Source organism: Pseudonaja textilis, chromosome 2, assembly GCF_049901715.1.
Source record: "Pseudonaja textilis isolate UNSWEBS1 chromosome 2, rPseTex1.2, whole genome shotgun sequence".
Taxonomy (NCBI): Eukaryota; Metazoa; Chordata; class Lepidosauria; order Squamata; family Elapidae; genus Pseudonaja; species Pseudonaja textilis.
The window spans coordinates 220,041,613-220,061,785 of NC_141991.1; the positions used below are offsets into that span (position 1 = coordinate 220,041,613).

Here is a 20,173-nt window from a genome sequence, read left to right on the forward strand (position 1 = left end):
CAATGGTAGACCACTTCCAGAGAATCTTGCCAAGGGACTGGTCTAAGCAATTGTCAGGAATAAACACTGAACTGAATCTAAGCCCATCCCTCCAAAAAAGCAAAAGCCAAATCTAGTACCAAATCTAGTACCAAATGTACCAAAATCTTGATTTTAGTCTTAGTTTTAATTCTGCCTACTCTGCAGAAGAAAAATGTGGTTCCCATTATGTTAAGTTTTAGATATCATTACAAAAAGCTAAATAGTTTTCTCATTTTAATGCAGAATCTTTATAAATATTTATATATGTATTTGTGTTTGGTTGTTATATTGTCTTATGAAATTGCATCACAGTGACATTTGGGAATAATTATATATCATGTGGGTAAGATATATATGTATCAGACTTAATCTTTTTGCTTCGTATCATGTATTTTATTTCTATAGCATATATTCCTAACATTATGAAAACAAAGTAACGAACACAATATCCCAAATTCAACATATTAAAATTAGATGGAAAGATTAAAATCAGTCAGAAGGAAGTTAAAGGGGCCATGCTAAACATATTATTGTGTAAGGGTGGATAATCTTTGGCCATGATACCTGACACAAAAGGAGCTAGTATTAAAACAGCTGTTGTTTGAGTAGAAGCACAAGTTCTGTATCAACTAAAAGAAAAGTGAAACTAGGCTCAACACTGACATGTTTCCTTCTCAGAACTTTCAACCCAGATTACCACCCAGAACTTTCCATAGGAAAAAAAGATTGCTACCTCTATACTGTATAATGGATGAATTTTGTGAACTAAAATAAAGTCCTGTTTTCAAAAATAGATGGATATGTCTAAGGACTTGGTGCTTATAGTAGAATTCTTAGTTTTAGTTTTTCTGGACTTTTAGAGTACTTTGGTACTGACATAATCTCAAAAGCAGCTTCTCTTGACCAAAGGATCTTTTTCTTCATACAATAAAAAAGGTAAACGTCCATAGAAACTGAATTTGTAGTCATGTTTCCTGGGTTGTATATTATCCTGGCCAAATGTGTTTGCATGCTCTCTCTCTCTCTCCCTTCCCCCTCCTAATCTTACTTTGTTATTTCATGCCCTTTATATTTAACTTGTTCCATCAACCTTGAAAAAGGTGCCTGGCATGATGTGGCCCCTTACTATTGACTTATAGATATTGTTTTAATATTGTTTCATATTGTCCAAAACAAATAGTTGCTTAGGTTAATATGGGGCACAAAAATATGTAATCAGTTTTCTTGCCCTTGAAAAAGTACAATTATTTCCTGTAAGAAGTTTAGTGATATGATTGTGTTATGTTCACTACATTTTTGTACTATATCTGATGATGGTTTATCCCCCCAAAAATATGATCAACAGATTTATTTAAAGGTAAAAGCTTTGAAAAAGTGTACAATTTATTGATAAACCATATTGATTCACAATTGTTTTTACAAAATAAGTTCAATAGAATGAATAACAGAATAACAGAATTGGAAGGGACCTTACAAGTCTTTTAGTCCAATCCCCTGCTCATTTCAGTTGTCCAATCTCTTATTAAAAACATTCAGTGATGAAATACCCACAACTTCTGAAGGCAAGCTGTTCCACTGATTAATTGTTCTTTTTTATAAAACAAGTTTTATTCAATTTTTCACATTGCAGATACTAAAAGATACTCTTTTCAGCGGACAACGTATTTCCAGGTCATCACTTTTACATGCAAATATGACAATAGTTATATATTCATTTTTTGCATTCAACTTCCTATCTTATCCAATTTTTACTTAATTCTATTACCTTTTCCATTCGAACTTTTACAAACTAATTAATCCTCTAATATTAATCTCAATCTAAACATCCTCTCGTTTCATTGCAATTATTTCAAGTATGGTTCTTAAACATTAATATTTCTTTTAAGAATAAAGAATATTAATTTTTCTAACTGTCAGGCAATTTCTTCTTATTTTCAGATTGATTCTCCTTGATTAGTTTTCATCCATTGCTTCTTGTTCTGCCTTCAAGTGCTTAGGAAGTAGCTTGACGCCCTCATTCTATCAGCCCCTTAGATATTGTAATACTGCTATCATGTCACTCTAGTCCTTCTTTTCATTAAACTAAACATACCCAAATCTGCAATGGTTCTTAATAATGATATGTTTTAGTTTCCAGTCCTCTAATCTGTCATGCTCTTCCCTGTACTTTTTCTAAAATCTCAACATCTTTTTTATATAGTGGTGACCAAAACTGGATGTAATATTCCAAATGTGGTCTTATAAAGGCATTATAAATAATGTTCTTTGCTCATCCCAGGAATGCTTTTTATTATACAAATATTTAAATTAGAAGAATGTATCAAAAGGCGTGTGTGTGTGTGTGTGTGTGTATGTATATATATATATATATATATATATATATATATATATATATATATATATATATATATATATATATATGGCATTCGGCTTTGTTCAGGTATTTTCCCACGTCATAGTAGTTGTGCTTTTAAAGTTGTAGCGACGTTTCAGCAGAATCTCATCTGCCATCATCAGGCTTCTGTACAGCAAAACAGTACTGTACTCTGTACTATGACGTGGGAAAATACCCGAACAAAGCCGAATGCCATACATGTAAGTACCCGCGAAAACTTAAGAAAACATATATAGATACACACACACACACACACACACACATACATACACATATATACACACATATACATACAGTACATGAACACCATATACAGTGTAAATTGAAAAATCTTCAACTTATGTATGTAGTCAAGTCAGAACTTGATGTGACTGGGGTCTGTTTCATGATCCCACATAATGCAGCTCTTTATGGAACAGTGAAATGGTTCGTTCATTTGCTATAACGCTCTTATTTGTATAGTAAGAGTTTTGAACTAGCACTGGGGAAATCCCAGTTCAGGTACATCCTCAAACCAGGGAAGCTTGCTGGGTGATTAATTCTTCTTCCTATCTACTTTAAAAGGTGGGTGTGGTAAGAAAATAAGATAGGAATGGTTATTGCCTACACTGATCTCTTGAATGAAAGATGAGGAATAAACCCATCAAAATGATTTAAATGTTACATTGATGAGTTGCAAACTTTATCAAAGAAGAAGACAACTCTGAATTTAAAAGGTGCCTTATCAAATAAATAAATGTCTTTCTCCCCATTCCTCTGAAAGTTCAGATTAAAAGAAACAACAATTATTAATTTATTTCCACTGACATAACTCAGTGGATCTCTTTTAAAGCTGATTATTTCAGTGGAAAAAACTATTTTTTCTTTTTAGATAGATTGGCCAAGATAATCTAATACATGGTGGGTGAGAAACTTGATAATTTTTTTTATGAAATAGATTTGTAGGGCAATTTCAGTTGGATTCAGATCTAGATTTGATCAATATAATGATCTCCCTTATCCAGAAATAAAATGGGCAACATAATTCTATTGATTCTCCTTTTCACAGCATCACCACAGAGCGTAATAACATGTAGAATCACTTAAATGAAAATTGGGAGCCATAATTTGAGTTTATTAAATGACTGACGTTGCACAGATGAACTTGTTCCTCACAAAACACACCCTATGTAGGTAAGGAAAATTCAATCTGTTTTTGAGAGGATTACATTCCCCCTGAAAAAGCTTTTCAATGGTCCTAAACTTACAGCTGCCCATCACAGTCATAAACTAGGCAGTCATGTCATCAACCCATTTTATGCCCTTTTTATGGTCATTAGGTAAACACAGTAATCATAAAAGTGAATGCAATAATCGTTAAGCAAACCAATAGTTATTTATAGACACAATTTTGCTAAAAATGAAATAAATGCCAGTTTTCTGCAAAACATGATCCCATGGCCATGGGATGCTGCAAACAGCCATAAATGTGGCCCAATTGCCAAGTGTCTGAGCTAAGCAGCTGTCATAAGTTGAGAGCTATCTAGTCTGACAATAATGGTAGTCTTTGAAGATAGTTCAGAAGCTGCAATTAATGTAAAGCACAGCTGTTGCTTTTGAACTGAGTAAATATTTAGCTGGGGTTTGAAATATTTGGAATGGTTATAAGGTCAATTCTGAATGCATTTCCAAAACTAACAACAAAACAAACCTTCACAGTTTAGGACTCAAGTAATTTTAAGGTGGTTCTCTTACATCAACAATTTCTTTACTAATATATTTATCAGAGGCCTTGTCAGAATGCTATCAATTTCAAAGATTAAACTGTGACATCAAATTAAAAATACTAGTATTCTAGATTATGCTTTCACTTCCTTGTTTCACTTTATTATTTTTGAAAATAATGCTTTGGATTTGTAAGTAATGTTTAAAATGCATTGCTATTTTTAAATACAGAGAGTCTTCAATTTACTACCATTCATTTAGTGACTGTTCAGAGTTATAATAACATAAAAAAGTGACACGACCATTTTTCATACATATGACCATTGCAGCTTCCCCATGATCAAAATTTGAGTGCTTGGTAACTGGCATTTATGATGGTTACAGTGTCCTAGAGTTACATTATCATCTTTTGTGATCTTCGGACAAGCGATGCCAATGGGGCAGCCAGATTCACTTAACAACGATGTTACTAACTTAATTGCAGAGATGCACTTAACTGTGAAAAGAAAAGTCATAAAAATGGGTCAAAACTCACCTAACAACTGTCTTTTGGAAATGTAGGACTCAGTTGTGGTTGTAAGTTGAGAGCTATCTTTATAACAATCCCCAATAAGATTTGTCTATCTGCGTATCTGATCCTTCAACAGCCCCAGTACCATAGTTTGGATAGGCAGAGGTCTTTATTTGTAATAACGTATTACCTGTTTCCTGCTTATGTTGCATTGGCCATAGAGAAAAACTTGGTATTCTGAGGGCCGGCCTGCTGCCCAGCAGGACTCCACAACATTCATAGTGACCATAAGTTGTTCTAACTAATCTTGGGACCTAATACATGTAGGCAGGCACATTTTAGACACTGTTTCTCTCAAATCAGATATATTATCTAGAATAAATCCAAAGGACATTTCCACAAGCCCTTTGTTATGATCAGATCATCTCTTGGTCCTGGTGAAATTGATTACCTCTTGAGATCGCCCAGAGAAAATGAGCTGATTAAGGTGATATATGCCTGGGCATCTTACAGACTTTGATGATTTATGTTAGGGCCTTTAAAGTTATCCCAGTAATGTTGTGGGTCAAACTGGTCCCTGTTTTTCAAAGATCTGAGAGAGAAGAAGTGGAAGAAAAGTTACCTGTAATGCCAACTGCTTTATAGGCTGGCCAATTCTCTGTAGGAGAAAGGTCAGCAAATAGATCTTCCCACCTAGCCTATCTGACTATTTGGTATTAGCAAAATGCTATGTCAAAGTCTTGAGTTTCTGTGGATGGAGTCAGTTGTGGTGACTGGGATTACAATGGATTGTGTTGCTTGAGACTGCTTCTGATCAGTGGATAGGGTAGATAGATAGAATACTCTGTTGTCTCTGATCACAGGAAAACCTGATTTCTGTCTCCTATGGCTCTTTAGCAGCTCTGGGAGAGCTATTATAAATTGATTCAGGATGTGGTCAACATCTCATTGAAAGATAGGATGATGTCAGCTGTTTTGAAAGAGGCTGTGCCTACTCATTAAAATACTCTCCTTGGATCCTACTAGGTTTGATATCTATTGTCCAGACCATCTATTTTTAGGATAGGTTAATGTCTGTAGTTTTCTTATGGGGTGATAAGTTTACATAGCTATATCTGCACTGGTGTTTGATGTTAAAACTTAAATTAGCAGCCTAGGGCAGGGGTCTGCAACCTTACATACTCAAAAAGACATTTATACCTGTTTCCCACAGAAAAGAAAACACTGGGAGCTAACAATTTAGCCAACTTGCCTCGGATGTGTTGTTCACATTTTTCTGTTTCTCTGTGTGTGTATCTGTCTGTTTGTCTTTCTCTCTGTGTGTATGTGTGTGTGTGTCTATGACTGTGTATTTCTGTCTCTTGTCCCTGCCCCCCTTCTCTTTCTCTGTTTTGCTCTCTGATTCTGATTCTCCAGAGCCTTATCTCTAGCTGGGTCTTGTTGCCCAACAAACTGCAGCAGGAAACGATGGGTGGTGACTTCCAGCCTTTGTTGGTGCTAGACGCACCTCGGTCGCTTGGGGAGATGCGCAACCTGCTTTCCACCCTGAGACACTGGCCCGCCCTGCGCTGTGACCGCTGCTGCTGCTGTTGCCAGGGGTGGGTGGGGCAGGGTTGCATTGTGGCTCTGCATCATAATAGGCTCCAGGAGGAGCACGGGACCCCATCTCCCCCATTGTGAAGTGCACTACATTTCACTGATGTGCTAAGCACTGTGAGAGAAGTGGGCAGGCCATGGTGGCGGCAACAGTGACGTCGGCCACATCAGGGTCAGGCCAGTGTTTCAGGTTGGAGAGCAGGTCACATGTCTCCCTGAGCAACTCAGGCATGTCCAGCACCACCGAAGGCCGGAAGAAGCACCCACGAGACCCAGAAAGAGATGAGGCACTGGAGAATCAACCCAGCCGCTTCTCTCCGCAGCAGAGGGATGAAAGGAGGGAGCTGTATCAGAGGGATAAAAGAACCACACTTGTTTTGTCCATGTTTTCTAAGGAGAACCTCTAATTTAAAAGCCCTATGTAAAAAACATCAAAAGGAAACCAAAATGCAGAGCAGGATAGTAAAATTCAGGCCCACAGTTGCTATTATTCCCTGTTCCAGAATTTATCATGGAAGCATTTTTGCTATAGTAAATTTAAAAATTGAAGCTATAGAACCCTGTAGAGAATACATACTCACATCTAATTTATGATCATAATCAGTTTTGTGAAGAAAAGTCTAAATTAAAATAGGATTTTTTTTTATAAAGAGCTTGAATATAGATAATCAAATTGCATCCTCTGTATCAGTGGAAGGTTATACATGATGAAACATATAGGCACACTTCTGTTTAATATTGGTGTCCTTTTGGATCAAACCCCAAAGGCCGTCAAGTCCAGCAGTCTGTTATCTTAAGTACTCAATCAACTATACAAAAAGCTCACTAGTTTCACAGCAGATGATATGAGGCAGTCATACTGCCATCAAGGACATATCATAAGTTTTAGGTGGTAGATAAAGATGTGACTATTCTTTTTTTTTTAGTTACACACAATCGATCATAGTGGCTGAATATATATTTACACACACACACACACACACACACACACACACACACACATATGTGTGTGTGTGTGTGTGAATTACTACTCATGCATCATCACAAAATCTCAAGAACCATAAAGCCTACAAACTTGAAATTTGGCACTTATGTTCATCTTGGCTTCTAGATGCTCACTAAGAAAGGATTTTTCGAAATGACTATCAGAGCGTTAGTATTTCCTATATTATTATTAACACGCTGCAAAACACAAGCAGAGAGGAGTTTCAGTTTTAGTTTCACAGCAGCAACCAGGTTTAGTACAGAACGGTTGAGCTAAGCCCAGGCTCCTTGCTATCTCCTGGCTCACACAGCAAATACTGTATCAGTTTCCATGGTTCAGTTTCCAAAGAGCCCTCAACACTCTCACACACTGACAGGATGCTAGCCAGATAAATACCGATGGATGCTCATAGGCAGAGGCACAATTTTCCCCCTTATTTTCCTCCCCAAAAACTATGCCCAATCACATAGTTTCATAGCAAAGCACAGGTAAAGAGCTACTCATTAAATATGACTGAATTAATATTTAATACTAAGATCTAATTATTTCACTTAGACATGATATGTGATCTAAGGCAGGGGTTGGCAACCTTAAACACTCAAAGAGCAACAAAGGTCCAAACTGGAAGCCCCCATTCAATTCTGGAGCCAACCGGAAGTCTGGTTCCCCTACCATAGTTTCCTCTTAGTGCCCTACCTGAAAGCCCTATCAATTGTGGAGCCAACCGGAACAGGGAGCCACAGCAGAGGGATAAAAGAGCCACATGAGGCTCCAGAGCCATGGATTGTTGACCCCTGATCTAAGGCATTGCAGTTTGAAAAACCATGGATATGTAGAAGGTAACACTGTCCTATTCTGGCAATATTAATGCTATCAGACACTTCTGTTAGCTGATCTTCAAGTGCAATATTCTATAGGGTGAGAGGTAAGACTATTAAAAAGAATAAAATGATGTAACATCAGAAAATAAAATTATAAAAAAACAAGAATATTAACTTTTAACTTTCCAGTATATAATATTCAGAAACAATTGTAGTGGTAAATAGCTGAACTAGACATTAAGAAACTCAGCTTATATCATCTGCAGTTAGAACAAGAATATTTATTTAAAAAGTTGTACTGCATATGTTACATACCTGATCAATGCAGGAATTTTTGTGAATTTGCTTACCTGTTTTATAAATGCCCAACATTAAATTATCACTTGATATTTTTATACATTTAAATTCATCTTGACCTCTGCTTATTATTTCACCTCAACCTTATGCATATATACTGCATAATTGAAGCTCAAAAGAATGCCTCCTACATCTAATTAACAGGTTGTAGCCTATAGAATCTTCTACTATACCATAGTACTTTTCTCTGTTTGACTTTCTATTAAGGTTTCTTGTTTCTAAAATACGATAATCACTGACTAATTTGAATTATTATTATTTTAAATCTGTTGAAGGGTAAATTCTCCACTGATCTGAGGGGAGAATCCAGGATGGGTAGTCTCTAGTCTCCTAGCTCTGCAGATCGAGTTGAAAAACTGAGGACACACCCCCTGGTAACAATCCCCAGTTCTTCACTTGGTCTCAGTGTGTTCAGACCACCCTTTAAGGGCTCTGAATAGTTCAGATTGTAGAAGAATATTCACCCCCTGGATTGAGGTTTTTTCTCTTTGAGTGGCTTAGAGCAGGTTTGACAGCTAGCTGGCTTGCCAGTTAGCACTTTTGTTTTTCGTTTTTTTTTACTCCATTTTTTTAAAAAAATTCTTTGCTGGGACTGGTTTTTGGAATTGTGATTGTAAATTTGGTTGGAGGTGCCCCTGAGAGCTCGTGTGGCCCAGGCTGGGGGTGGGGAGTCAGTGTCTTATTCAACTCACTTTCTCCCAGTCCGTTCTTATTGATCTGTGCTAGCTGCAAAAACCAAGAGGCACTTCTGCCCCTTTTCAGCATCAGTGGCCATTTCAGACGTTTCAGGACAATTCTGCAGTTCATCTCCAGGATTGTCCCAGGGGAGGGTACTGGCCATCTGGACTGAATCCTGACCCCCTGTCCAGTCACCAGAGCACTGTGGCAGTGGTGAGATGCTTGAGACTGCCAAATTGATTGCGGTGCAGCCAGCGCTGGCTTGCAAGCCTCTAATCTGTCAGGGCTTGTAGCAGTTTTAAAGAGTCAGCCTTTTTTTTTTTCCTTTTTGCTTTGACTCTTGCCTTAAATTGCGAAGCTGTGCTGAGCTCACCACTTCTGGGTCACACTAGCCTCCTGAAGTGGTGGACAGCTTCTGTGACCAAAGCAGACAGCTTTAGATCAAATGAAGTTTGTTTTTATTTTTATTTTGCCCCCTTTTTCCTTTTCTTTCTCCCTGTCAGTGGCAATAATTTTTGGCGGGCTCAAAATGGCCACCAGAGGAGCTGGCCAATAATTATCAGCTCCTCAGCAGAGTAGGAGAGAGCTGCAAGGGGGTCAACTAAGTCCAGGTCTGCTGGGCTGGAGGCAGCAGCTAGTATCAGAGCTAGGACCCTAGCCCCTAAAAGACCCTCAAGGCAGGACAGGAATAGACAAAAAGCCCTAGATAAGGAGTTTGATAAGGCAATGAGAGACTCCAAGAAGGCTGAAAAACAGGGCTATCTCTCCTCTGCTCCCACAAGATGGCAGGCAGCAAGACCAATTGGTAGATAGAAAATATTTGACTGCCTGATCTCCTGGTGGCTCAAGTACTCAGGATTTGCAGAGAAACCTCCAAATCAAGGCAAAAGCCACTCATAATATTTATGAGCCACCACAAGGATTTTTGATTGCTGCATCTGGAAGCCAAGCCTTCAGCAGAACCAGACCTGCGCCTGAAAATAAAAATAAAAATAAATAAATATTTTTTTTTTAAAAGACACCTTTACCCCTACAGTGGCTGGGTTGCGGCCTGAGGAGACCCACAGGCTAGAGATGACATCCTTCATGAGAGCCTGGATCTCCCAAACAATTAGGCAAGAATTTCAGGCTTAAGTCAACCAGCTGCCTGGTTTGGACACCAACAGAGGCGTTCCTCAGGGGCAGGCTTCTGCAGAACAGCCGATCTACTTCAGAAATCGTTCTGCATCCCTTCAGAAAGAAGCCAGTCTTATGTTTCTGAGAGGGTCCTTCTTCCAGAGAGGGCTTTTCAGATGGAGAGTTAGAGGTAGCAAATCCCCCCTCCTTTAAGGACCTTTCCCAGCTGGCTTTCTTCAAGACTATGCTGGTTAAGGCTAAGAGCACGGCTCATCTTAAAAAAGGGACCAGGTTACCCGAGATCTTTCTCCAGAGGGGGAGGATCAGGAAGATTACCTATTCACTGAGAAAGCATCTGTGGTGGATGCTGTACCTGTGCCCCAGACATTTATGAATGTGATTAAAAAGCAGTGGGAGTCCCCTGGGGGGTACACTCACGCCAGTGGGTCTGAGTCTAACTTATTTAATGGGTGGCTGCAGCAGCTGCAGAGTAGAATCCCACCTGAGGACCTCAGGGTGCATCAGGACTTAAATAAGATAATAGCTGCAGCTCAATCGACAGCTATTGCCACCCTCACATCAGCCAAAATTTCTGCCAGAGCCATGGCCTCATCTGTAACAGCACGTAGGCTCATCTGGCTAAGAAATTGGCAGATGGACACCAGAAATAGATGGAAGCTGGTGTTTGCTCCCTTCAGGCTTTTTGTGAAGGCCCTGGATCCCTTTTTTGATGGAAACCAGGGACAAATGAAAGATCCTGCCCTCCCAGGGGAGGTGTTTTGATTACAGGTCTTCACCCTACTACAGAAAGCCCTCCTTTAAACAGGGAGAAACTGGGGCAAGCTTTCCCTATCAAAGTAGGCCCTTCTTCCAAAGATCCTCATTTCAGGCCAATAGACCGGCCTTTGCTGCCAGAGAGCATCAGAGGCAAGATGACAGAAGGTCTTTTCGGGGTTCCAACAGACCTTTTAGATGCAACAAGTGACATCCAAGCCTCCTCTCCTACAGGGGGCTGTCTGGGACTGTTCTGGCAGAGGTGGAACAGATCACGACGGATACTTGGATCCTAACAACTTTATTGTCAGGTCTCTCTCAGGAGTTTTTTTCTTTCCCCCTCAGTGCCTTTGTGTGCTGCCCCGTGTCAAGGGACCCCTCAAAGAGGGATCTCATGGAATCGGCAATCCACCAGCTGCTGGACATTCGGGCCATCCAGCCGGTTCCTGGAGACCAGGAAAGACAGGGGCTCTATTAAGTTTGGTTTGTGATTCCAAAGGCCTTGGGGTAAGGTGGGGTGGTGAGCAATCTTCAACTTGAAAGGGCTCAACAGGCATCTAATCTACCGAAGATTCAAGGTGCACTCCCGCTATCCTACAGGGCCTATGGGAGGGAGATTTTTGTTTTTTACCTTTGCCAAACACCGTCAGTTCCTGAGGTTTTGCTATGGTGGCCACCATTTTCAATACAGGGTTCTCCCGTTTGGCCTGTCATTAGCCCCGTGGACTTTTACCAAGCTCCTGGTGCTGTAGCGGCATACCTCGGATCCTTACCCATAAAGATCCAATGCTATTTGGACGACATCCTGATAGCATCCTCTTCCAGACCCCAGGCAGAGGAGAATATGATGTTGACAATCAGGACCATTTGAGAGCATTGGTTTTTGATATACCTGGACAGATGCTACCTAGTACCATCGAACTGTCTCTTGCATTTGGGGGCTCTCATAGACACCTTAACTGGCCAGGTCTTCTCTCACAGGAGCGTTGAGACAGTATAAGGGACATCACATCACAGATCCTGTCTGCCAGAGAGGTGCCTATCATCTTGCTGTCTCAACTTCTCGTGCATTGGGATTGTCCCAGGGCCCGCTTCCATGCCTGAACCCTGCAGTGGTTCCTGCTCCCTGACCAGAAGGCGTGAAGGGGCGACTCACCATGGAGGGTTCGCGTCCCCTTGCTGGTTCTTCATTCTCTCCATTGGTGGCCGTCCTGAGCCATGGATCAGGGTTGCTTGTACAGGGAGCCCCAGAGGATTACCATCACCACCAATGCCAGTCTGTATGGTTGGGAGGGCCACCTGGGAGTCCAGGTTAGGTGGTCACAGAAGGAGGTCGCCCACAACATAAATTGGCTAGAGCTCGGGGCTGCCCGCTTAACTCTCAAGGATTTACGGCAGGAGGTGATGGGGAGACAGGTTCTTCTCCTCACAGACAATGTGAGGAGAAGCCCACATAAACTGGCAGGGGGGCACTTGCTCCAGATCTCTAATTCAGAAGGTGACTCGTTTGTGCAGGTGGGCAAGGAGACACCTGTTGTCCCTGCGAGCAGAAAACATCTCGGGAGTTTCCAATGTGCAAGCAGACTGGTTGAGCAGGGCCACAGTCGACAAGTCGGAATGGTGACTGGATCCCAGTCTGTTCCAGGAGATGACGGAATGGTTCAGCCATCCGATTCTGGATCTCTTTGCATCTCCAGAGATCTCTCAGCTCCCGAGGTTCTTTGTACAGTTCCCAGCACCGGGAGCAGAAGGAGTCAACGGTCTCCAGTGCAGGTGGCCCCAGGGGCTATTGTATGCCTTCCCCCGTTCCTCTGATTCTGGGGACAATCAGAAAGGTGCTGACAGAGAGGGTGGAGGTTCTGTTGGTAGCCCCTTACTGGCCCAGGTGCCCATGGTTCGCTGACCTGGTGGGCTTGTCAGTCGCCAGATCCTGGAGAATTCCCCTGCACATTATTTCCCTCAGCCAGGGCCCGATCAAGTACCCAGATCCAACCTTGTTTCAGTTGACCGTCTGGCGCTTGAGCGGGTGCTCCTGAAACAGGAGAGGTTTTCCAGAAGGGTTATTCAGACCATCCAGGCGGCCAGAAGACCTTCCATGACCAGGATATACGACGCATAATGGAGGATTTTCTGCGGCTGGTGTGCCAGTCACCTATTGGAATCTGCTGCTGTGTCAATGGCAAATGTGTTAGAGTTCCTGCAGGATGAGTTGGACAGAGGTCCCGCCCCCAGTACCTTGAAGAGACAGGTGGCTGCCTTGGCCTCATTTTTTTCGGTCAAGGACTCAACTACTCTGGCCCAACACCCCAGGGTAAAAGCCTTCCTTAGGGGAGCCACTAATTTGAAGCCACCGATGGTCCACCATTACCCCACCTGGGATTTGCCTAGGGTCCTGCAGGCACTGACTTCTCCCCCATTTGAACCTTTGCATGAAGTCAGTCTTCGCCTACTCATGTGCAAGGTGTTATTCTTAGTCGCCATTATTTCAGCCAGGCGTATCTCGAAGTTGACAGCCTATCCATCAGAAAGGACCTGTGCATGTAAACAGGGTGGTTCTGTGGTTGGGCCCTAACTTTCTGCTCAGGGTGAACTCCTTATTCCATCGCTCACAGGAGTTGATTTTGCCAGGGCCTACCCATGCACTTGAGAGAAAATGGCACACCTTGGACGTTAGGAGGACCCTCCGTATATACATCAGAAGGACCTCCTCTTTTAGGAGGACTGAAGCCCTTTCCGTTTCCTTTCAGCCGTCAACTTTGGGTCATAGGATGACACCATCTACTGTGGGTCGCTGGCTTAGAGCCTGTATTGCGAAGGCCTATGAGTTACTGGCTCTTCCTGTGCCCAGGAGAATCACTGCGCACTCAACCAGGAGTGCAGCAACCACTGCAGCCTGGGCAACGCAGGCTTTGGTTCTAGACTTTTGTAGAGCTAAGACTTGGTCATCTGTGACCCCATTCATAAGACATTATAAAATTGACTCCTTTGCCTCAGGAGAGGCATCCTTTGGAAGATGAGTCCTGCAGGGAGTTCCTGTAGAAGGAACCTCCGACCAATCCAGTTCCCTCCCATAGGACAGCCATCAGCCAACTTTGGTATGTCCCGTCCTAGATTCCCCATTCGGCTTAGTGGAGAAGGGTCGTTGGTCCTACCTGAACGCTTCTTCTCAGGGAGCTGAAGGGAGAATCCAGTCCCACCCTGTATTCTGTCTGGTAGGAGTAGGGACGAAATGTTTTTTTCTCGCAGTATCAAATAGGCTATCTGTTCGAGGACAAGGAGCAGCTGGATTCACTTCAATGTCGCTCAGAACTGGGGACCGTTACCAGGAGGGGTGTCCTCAGTTTTTCAACTCGGTCTGCAGAGCTAGGAGACTAGAGACTACCCATCCTGGATTCTCCCTTCGGCTCCCTGAGAAGAAGCGTTCAGATAGGACCAACGTCCCTTTCCTCTGGCTTAACACTTCAGTACATGGCAGATCATATCTAGAATTCTTAACTTGTGTCTGGAACAGCTATTTTATCACTAATGATAATGCCTTTTTAATAGCAATGTATGTTTCCCAAAAATAATATAGCATAGATAGTACTCTGTCTTCTTTTGAACTCAGGAGTCACTGACTTAGGACAAACATAGTCATTTGTATAGCCTAAGCAATACATGGTGGTCAGATATTGATCTTAATATAGAGTATAATGGAAACAGTTTGATTGCATGAAATAGGCTTAGAAAAGGAAAATAGGAATATGAGGTATTTTTTTCTTGCAGGTAAACAATTGAAAAGCAATTAACTAATGTATTACTCTGCCTTTATAACATGAAGCATATTAGAAAATGCTATTTTTAATTATAGCTCTATATGTATTGTGATTACATTTTTTAAACAGATAGTGTTATTGTGACAATTGGATATTAGAGCTGTCCCTCAAAGCATTGCAGAGCACCTTTAATAGTTTACATTTCAGAAAGAAAAGGAAACCAAGGAAAGACAGATTTGAGAGATATTGGTAGAAGGAGAGACCTAAGGAAACTTGGAATCCTAAAAGTATCTTTCAGAATGATAGATGTATGTGGATACATTTAGTGTCAGGAAAGGGAAGGGTTTACAGTCTTTAGACACTTTTTAATATCAAAACAATTTCCAACAATTTCAGTGTACTTAGTGAAAATTAATTTGATTCCTTGTTTAAGTGTTAAAGTGTGCTTCTGATTTATCCTAGTTTCATATTATATTACTGTGATAACTAAAAGTGGTATGTGACAATATGTACCAGAAATGCTCACATTCTTTTAACTTTTAATGGAAATCTTTAGGTGGAATCCTACTGGCGCAAAAAAAATAATAAACAATTCTAAGTGGAAATTCAGTACTGTTCTGTCAACAGCATTCAGTTGTCTGAAATATTTCTTATAAGTAGTGCTGAAGATACTATATTAGTGTTGTCATATTTGTTAAAAATTATTTTTATTTTATTATTTTTTTCTTGAAAATCAAATGTTCAAATCATTGTGTCACTGACTTGCTCATTTGCTAAGTTTGGATTACTGTAAGTTAGTACAGAATCTTGAGAATTATTTTACACAGTTGTATTGATTCTTTGCTATCTAAGGTATTTTTGACAATAGTCATGAAGTATGACATCACATGACTGTTGCTTAGCAATAACAGTTCTGCTTGTCCCTAAGGGTAGCTGTCCTTAAGGGAAGACCATATAGGTCATTAAATGAAGACCTCATGTAACTGCAACTTCTAATTACCTACTAACTTCCCCTTAGACTTTACTTTTGGAAAGCCAGCAGGGATGTTGAAAATCACAGTCATATGATTGTGGGGAATTCTGTAACAGCCAGAACTTTGAGGGCCAGTCATGACTCCCCCTGTTCTGTGCCATCATAATTTTGAATGGTTGCTGAATGAATGGATATAACCTGAGGACTATCTGTACTTTGTAAACAGTGGGCACAAATTATTCTATATTGACAGGAATAACAAGAGAGACCTTGCAATGCTGGAAGTTAGAAAATGGCTTGGTTGGTTACCAAATGGTAGGTACCATTGATTACCTACCAGATCTTTTGCCATTTTAAATACTCAGAATTGTTTATTTTTCTTAATGTGCACTGAAATGAAATGATTTACACAATTTGTCTTGTATATATCCAAGAATTATTAACAGGTTTGAACTTGATATATTTGATGTTTGGATTTTAATATTCTAGTTCTTAGCCTTTCCGTTTTCTGCCATATGAACTTCTATTTATTTAGCCTTATCCTTAAATTGATATTTCACTGCTTTTAATTTTTTGTTCTTATGGTAATGGTTGAGCTAGCACCTCTTTATTTGAATCTCTTTGTCTTAACTCTCAACTGGTAGTTTTCTGAACCAAATGAAACACTGGAAGACCCAGCTATTGGGATGCAGAAGGAGTGAGAAATAGATTTTAAAGGAGACTCACAATGAATTTAATCACTGGTATCTCTATGGAACATCTAAGCAATATTAACTTTGTTTGTTATTTCTGATAAGCAAATGTTATATATTGACTCTAAATTTGTTTACCAACTTTGAAAAGTTTAATGTGAAACATTTGTTTTTTTATTTTCAAATTCATATGCCATTTTATCTGTCATATACATTTCCAATAGCCCTTAGATAGAAAGATTTCTCATTTTTCTGATGGAACTGGTAATGCACATTTTAACTTCAAAAAATCCCCATAACTATAGCATATGACAGTAGAAATTATAGATATACTACTACTTCATTTTATGCAGTAAAATAAGTATGTTGTTCACCATATTGTTCACCATGTTGTTCATCTCATTGGTTATACAAAGAATTTTTTTCAAATGGAATAACCATGAATTGGAGAATTATTGGGAAGCATAGTTATTGAATTCATTGTTGATTTTACCTTTCTGCTTATTTTAGTAAATGGTGACAAATCTGGATTTCCGTGTACATAGAATTGTGGGTAATTATTCACCAGATTTTCAAAAACAGAGGTCAAACATCAAGTTAGGAAAAATGTTGATGCTTTATACTTATTTTTCCAGCAAATTGAAGAATTGGTAAGAATGGTGACACTAATGTAGTTAAAGTATAAAAAGAACTATTTTATTAAAATATTAAAAATAAAGTTAAATGTGTTTATATAATCTGTTACTTTGAGTATAACCTGTAACATTAGACAAATAACTCATTCCTATTAAAAGCATACTCAATTTGGTACTTTACGGATGTGGTAGATTATCAGATTTGTTGTCCAACATATTTGGGGACCATCAGACCAGAGAAAGCAGTTATAAAGCAACATTTTAAAATGTCAGTGCTTTACATTAGAACTAATAATAATTCACAGTTATAAGAAAATGATGCTATTTAAAGATTGGTTTTAGAGAAACTGTCAAATAAAGTTTGTTCATGTTAACATACATTGGTTTAATTCTTCTACAGGGGGTAATAGGTGTGCAGCTGGTGGTTACCATGGTGATGACTAGCATTATACAGAAGATCATACCTCACTACTCTCTTGCCCGGTGGCTTCTTTGCAGTGGAAGGTAAGATAAGAAACCAGAACTAAACATCTGATAAAGTGGGTTCTTGTCCATGAAAGCTGATACTGTAGTAAATTTGCTGCGTCTATAAGGTGCCAGTGGATATTTTGTTGGTCTATTCTGTTGTGTACCAAGTTTGTCTCGGAACTGATTATAATTATAATTGGTCTGGATATGTTGGTTCTAAAAATATTCACATTAAATCTTTTCTAGTATTATCTATAAATATGCGTTATGCTGTAGCTTAGGGTCTTTTTGAGAAATAGGTGGTATATACTTTATTATACTATTACATATGCTGTCCATGGTCTTTTTCTTGACAAGTGCTATGCCCCATTTACAAAAGCAGACACTTTTATCTCACCTTGCTTAATAATATGGCCATGCATTTTGTGCATAATTGTCTCAGTAATTAAAATATGCATCCTGAAAGAGGGAAATCAGATTTGAAATTTAAGAAAAGAGATTTATTTAAAGGCAATAGTCATTAGTGACAATCATGGTACTTGTGCCAAATTACTTAATAACTTTAAAATAACATTCACAATCATTAAGCTCCTTGTGCTAAAAACAATTAAGAAAGAAGCACATTTGGGCTATCCCCAGGCTCCCTAAATCCTTTAGAATTATTTGTGAATTTCCATTTGAAAATATTCTATCTTTTGTGATATTCTTGCTAGGAAACCAGAATAATGAGTGATCTTCAGAAGATTAATTCTCTAGTTAGATATTATTTGGCTTTTATAAATGCACTTAAATTTCAGAAGGGATTACTCTAAAAATTATAAAATAAAAAATAAGCTCCATTTCCTGATTAAATAATTAAGTATCAAGGACCCCACAATTTCATATATAGTTATAACAGTCGCTGTTCAGTGTATGCAGCCAGGTGTTCTTTTGGTTGGATTTACTAATAACTGATGATTTGTCTACTCAACCTAAATCTTCTCTGTCTTCATCAAGAGCTTAATTGATGGATGATTCTGAGACATGGAAGGACTGTGTAAGCCAGGTGGCTGCATGACAAATAAAAGGGAGTCTAGTACTCATAATTGGCAGCTGCTTGCCAGTGTAGAAATTTGCTCAAATACCTCACTAGAGAGGACAGGTGGAAGGACAAAGTAAGTAGATATGGTAGGATAGCTTTGGCCTTGCTAAGTGTTAAAAAGCAGCCTCCTTATTGGTCCTCTAGAGATTCCTGTGGGTTATTGAACAGCTGGTCATAGATTATTGAGTTTGTCATAATTTATGTACAGAATTATCTAGATAATTATCTGGTGGCATCATTTACTAAACGTCAAATTTGAACCTTGCCAATCATCTTGACAAACATACTTTTTTGCTTTTGTTTTTTAATAATTTTATATTTAGTGTATAAGGCATTGGTTAAAAAGCAGTTCAAAGAGTAATTTAGAAAAAAAGTATATAGCTAGTCCTTGCTTAACCCTGATTGGGACTGGAATTTCCATCACAAAGCGGTGGTCATTAGGCAAAACATCACCAGTTCCAGGAGTTCTGGTTGCAGGTGTTAGACAAGGACCATGCTTCTCTTGTTCTGCTGCATTGTTCATTGCTTCAACTTCCCTTTCAACCTATTTCCTCCCTATCTCTGCTCTTTTGGCTGCCCTTAACTCTGTCACTTTCTACTCCTGCTGCCCTTTGCTGTCCTCTTCCTCCTGCTGCTGATGGAAGGGGCAGCAGCTGCTTCAACTGGCGGTGGCTTGTCAGCAATGGGAGGAAGAAGCTGGCAAAGCTTAGCTGGAGGCAGCAGGGGTAGGTGGCAGAGAAGAACAGCACAACCAAAAAAGCATGGATGGCTGTAGATAGACAAGTGGGCAGAGTGAAGTGCATGTGCTCATAAATGTAGACAGGCTGCCAAATGTTCAAATTTTCATCATGTGATTGCAGGGGTGTTGCAACTGCAACTGTTAATTTCAAGGACCAGCCATGACTACCATTCAGCACCACTGCAATTTTGAATGGTTGTTAAACAACAACTACCTACAAGTCAAAGAAGACCTGCTAAGGGTTTAGTGTATCTATGTGTTGTATTTTTTCCTACCTCCACCGCTGTTTCACATGTCAACATCGTATGAAAGATAATCACGAATGAAAAATACAGTGCTATATTGCAAAACTAGCAGCTATCATAGACAAGTATGGATATAATTAAAACTATTTTAACCTTACTATTTGAATTACAAAGGCTTGTGATATTATATTTTGTTAAATGTCATTCAAATTATTAATTTTGGGGTGTGTGTGTTATTTTTTAGTTTGCGGTGGTACCTGCATCCCACAGAAGAAGAATTGCGTATTCTTGCAGGAAAACAACAAAAGGGAAAAAGCAAGAAAGATAGGTATGAAAACAGTGTGGGTAGCTAATTATATCCCAGTCTTTAAACAGTTGTTGTAGTTGGTTGTTTGATATTCCTTAATGATTCCAAAAATAAATTTTTAAAACTGATTTTGCATAGAAAGAAATCATAAGGGTGTGCATATCTGCTTTTAATACATTGATACCGTATTAAAAATCAAAGGGTCTCAAAATACTTATGAACATTTTTGGGATAAACAAAAATAAGGCAGAGAAAAGGGAGATACATCATCTCTAATATACTTGCCCTTGTCGCTATTATGCATTTTACTGGTTTAAAAG

The 20,173-nt window shown here is 39.5% G+C and overlaps 1 protein-coding gene across 2 annotated transcripts in view; it reads left to right on the top strand.

The window, feature by feature from the left end:
• TMEM161B (transmembrane protein 161B) overlaps positions 1–20,173 on the top strand; it is a 46,921-nt gene that overhangs the window by 1,723 nt on the left and 25,025 nt on the right. The window contains exons 2-4 of one of the 2 annotated variants that reach the window (XM_026718852.2): positions 15,940–16,001; positions 17,414–17,517; positions 19,791–19,874. In XM_026718852.2, coding sequence (XP_026574637.1) covers positions 15,940–16,001; positions 17,414–17,517; positions 19,791–19,874 — 250 coding nt within the window. The remainder of the gene's footprint in view (positions 1–15,939; positions 16,002–17,413; positions 17,518–19,790; positions 19,875–20,173) is intronic. The other variant, XM_026718859.2, reaches the window with a different exon arrangement.